The following is a 2,606-nucleotide window of genomic DNA, read 5'->3' on the forward strand; positions in this document are numbered from 1 at the left end:
TGAACTAGAACTGAACTAGAACTGAACTAGAACTGAACTAGAACTGAACTAGAACTGAACTAGAACTGAACTAGAACTGAACAAGAACTGAACTAGAATTGGACTAGAACTCAACTAGAACTAATTTGATTCGAAATTTTGTATATCACAAATAATATGTTACTGCAATTAAAAATATAAGAAGCTCTTAATAAAAATGTTAATATGAAAAATGACACGCATTATAAAAAGCAATTTAAAAACGCTTAATGATTTCGTTTAAATAACAAATATGAAAATATAGACACATAATGCAGAAAAACTAATAAATCTAAATGATTATAAAGCAAACAAATGATTAATTTACAAAAAAAAATCAAATCAAATAGAAACGAAAAAGAAATTGCAATATAAAATTGAGAAAAAAAGATTTCAAGCTTACCATCATTATCTTCATTTAGTAAAGGATCGAATGCTTCTAAAACACTAACACGGGAACTAAAAATTAAAAGAAAATTGTATAGATAATTAAATTTTTACTATTATTGTTACACGACTTACTCATCCTCATGCGATAAATCAATTAAATCCGAACCAGCAGTTTTGGGTTTACGAGCTGGTGGCGTTTGACGTCGAAATACATTTTGGCCATTACTTTGCGATGAAGAAGTGGAAGATATGTTGGAGTGTTTGGAATGTGTATTATTAAAGCTATTGCTGCTTGAGGGTAATTCAGTTGCATTAAATGATTGATTAGATTGATTATTTAGGTTTTGAACACCAGATGCCAAGGAGGAAGTGGAAACAGAGGAGGAGTTTAAAGAGGCGGCAGTGGCCATATTAGTTGGATAATAATGTTGTTGTGGGGCCTGTGGCAGCACATTGTATTGAAAACCATAGGGATTTGGATACTGAAGAGGAGCTGTATAGGGCACACCTGCTGCTCCTGCTACCATAACGGGAGGTGTTTGAGGATAGTAGGCGCCGGCGGCCGCTTGTAGCGGAGGCATAAAACCCATAGGGCGGGCACCAGCATAAACAGGAGCCGTATAAGGTGGTTGTGACATACTGTACAGTTTTTGCAATTCATTATGGGTGAGTGGCACTTTCTGTTGCTGCGGCGGTGGTGTAAATGGTACCAACTGCATGCCTGCAGCTCCAGCTGCTGTTGTCACACCATACTGAGCCGGCGGCTGTATGGCAGCAGCACTACCGGCATACAAAGCTGCGGCTGGTGTAGAAGTTGTTGGCGCATGATAACCTGGATATAGGGGAGCTGCTGCAGTAGGACCCAAAGGCACTAAGGCTGTTTGTGGATTTGTGGCTTGTAGCTTCTGTAAATCCTCTATCAATTGTTCAAACGAAGAATTCTCCGGCTTCTTAGCAGTGGGACTAGCAAAATTGATTAAATCATTTTCTGCTGTAGCCGTAGAAGCAGGTGGAGTCTTTGAACGTTCTACATCCGTTAGCAGGGTAGTTGGTGGTACATTATGTGTTATTTCCGAATGACGTCTTTGTGGCTGGCTCGATTGTGGCGGTGGCAATGTTATACCATATTGTGAGGAAACTGAGGTTTCGGCAGAATCTCGACGTGAAAAATGTTGGCGTCTAATTTGAGCATAGTTTCGATTTTTGGCCTCCTGTTGTACAGATTGCGTATAGGCTATGCCGTATTTTTGGCAACGTTTAAATTCTTCTAGGGCCTGTTGCTCTAAACTTAAGGCGGTTGCTTTAGCCAAATCTTCTTGAAATTGTTTTTCATAATCAATTTCGGCTTGATTAGACATGTTGTATTACAGCTAACGAGCAATATTAAGGTCTCAATGGTGGCAAAATAAGTTTCTGTGAGAAAAAAGAGAACATAATAGACAAAAAATAGTTTTTAATTGAGAAAACAAGATTAAGTTACTACTTATTGTTGTTAAGTCTGTTTTACAAATGATTATTTTTAATTAAACTTTTTAATTTTTCAATTCTCTTTTTTAGTCTTTATCTGCAATGCGATTTTATGCGATTTATAGAGGAACCTTAATCAACTTTTGTACTCTATTGTATATTGTTGTTGTTTGATATAATATCGATAATAAAATGAAATTTTTATCTTTGTTTCTTTGTGTTAAGTGATAATAAAATTGTTTTTGTTTGAGTTTATTGTGTTTAAAAATGCATTGATATTACACAAATGATATTGTAGACAAAAAAAATAATTCTTTATTCAGTAAATTTAAAAATGTTTAAGAAGAGTGTTTTTGTCGACTAGAACTGCACCAAAACTAAAAAATAGGACTAAACTCTAACTAAATGAGACCTGATCTAGAACTGAACCAGAATATAGAACTGAAGTAGAACTAAACTATAACTAAACTAAAACGAAACTATAACTAAACTAGAACTGAACTAGAACAGATCCAGAACGAACTAGTATTGGACTAAAACTAAATTAAAACTGAACCAGAACTTAATTTGAACTGAACTAGATTCAAGTATAAAACTGAACTAGAACTGAATAGAAATAACCTTGAACTAGAACTGAACTAGAGCTGAACTAGAACTGAACTAGAACTGAACTAGAGCTGAACTAGAACTGAACTAGAACTGAACTAGAACTGAACTAGAACTGAACTAGA

At 35.2% G+C, this 2,606-nt stretch overlaps 1 protein-coding gene across 1 annotated transcript; it reads right to left on the bottom strand.

The window, feature by feature from the left end:
- Positions 1-301: 301 nt before the first annotated feature.
- Positions 302-2,035, bottom strand: LOC124420031. The gene is made up of 4 exons (XM_046951539.1): positions 1,892-2,035; positions 541-1,821; positions 387-477; positions 302-310 (listed from the first exon to the last, which is right to left on the bottom strand). The coding sequence occupies exons 2-4, from the start codon at positions 1,764-1,766 to the stop codon at positions 302-304; spliced, it is 1,326 nt and encodes a 441-aa protein (XP_046807495.1). The 5' UTR covers positions 1,767-1,821; positions 1,892-2,035.
- Between the last annotated feature and the right edge of the window lie 571 nt (positions 2,036-2,606).

Source organism: Lucilia cuprina, chromosome 5, assembly GCF_022045245.1.
Source record: "Lucilia cuprina isolate Lc7/37 chromosome 5, ASM2204524v1, whole genome shotgun sequence".
NCBI lineage: Eukaryota > Metazoa > Arthropoda > Insecta > Diptera > Calliphoridae > Lucilia > Lucilia cuprina.

Bases quoted from the DNA above. Each gene is read 5' to 3' on its own strand.
- LOC124420031 (XM_046951539.1), bottom strand. From the start codon at position 1,766: ATGTCTAATCAAGCCGAAATTGATTATGAAAAACAATTTCAAGAAGAT. The intron at 478-540 runs GTAAGTCGTGTA...TTTAATTTTTAG, and splicing joins GATTTATCGCATGAGGATGA to TTCCCGTGTTAGTGTTTTAG.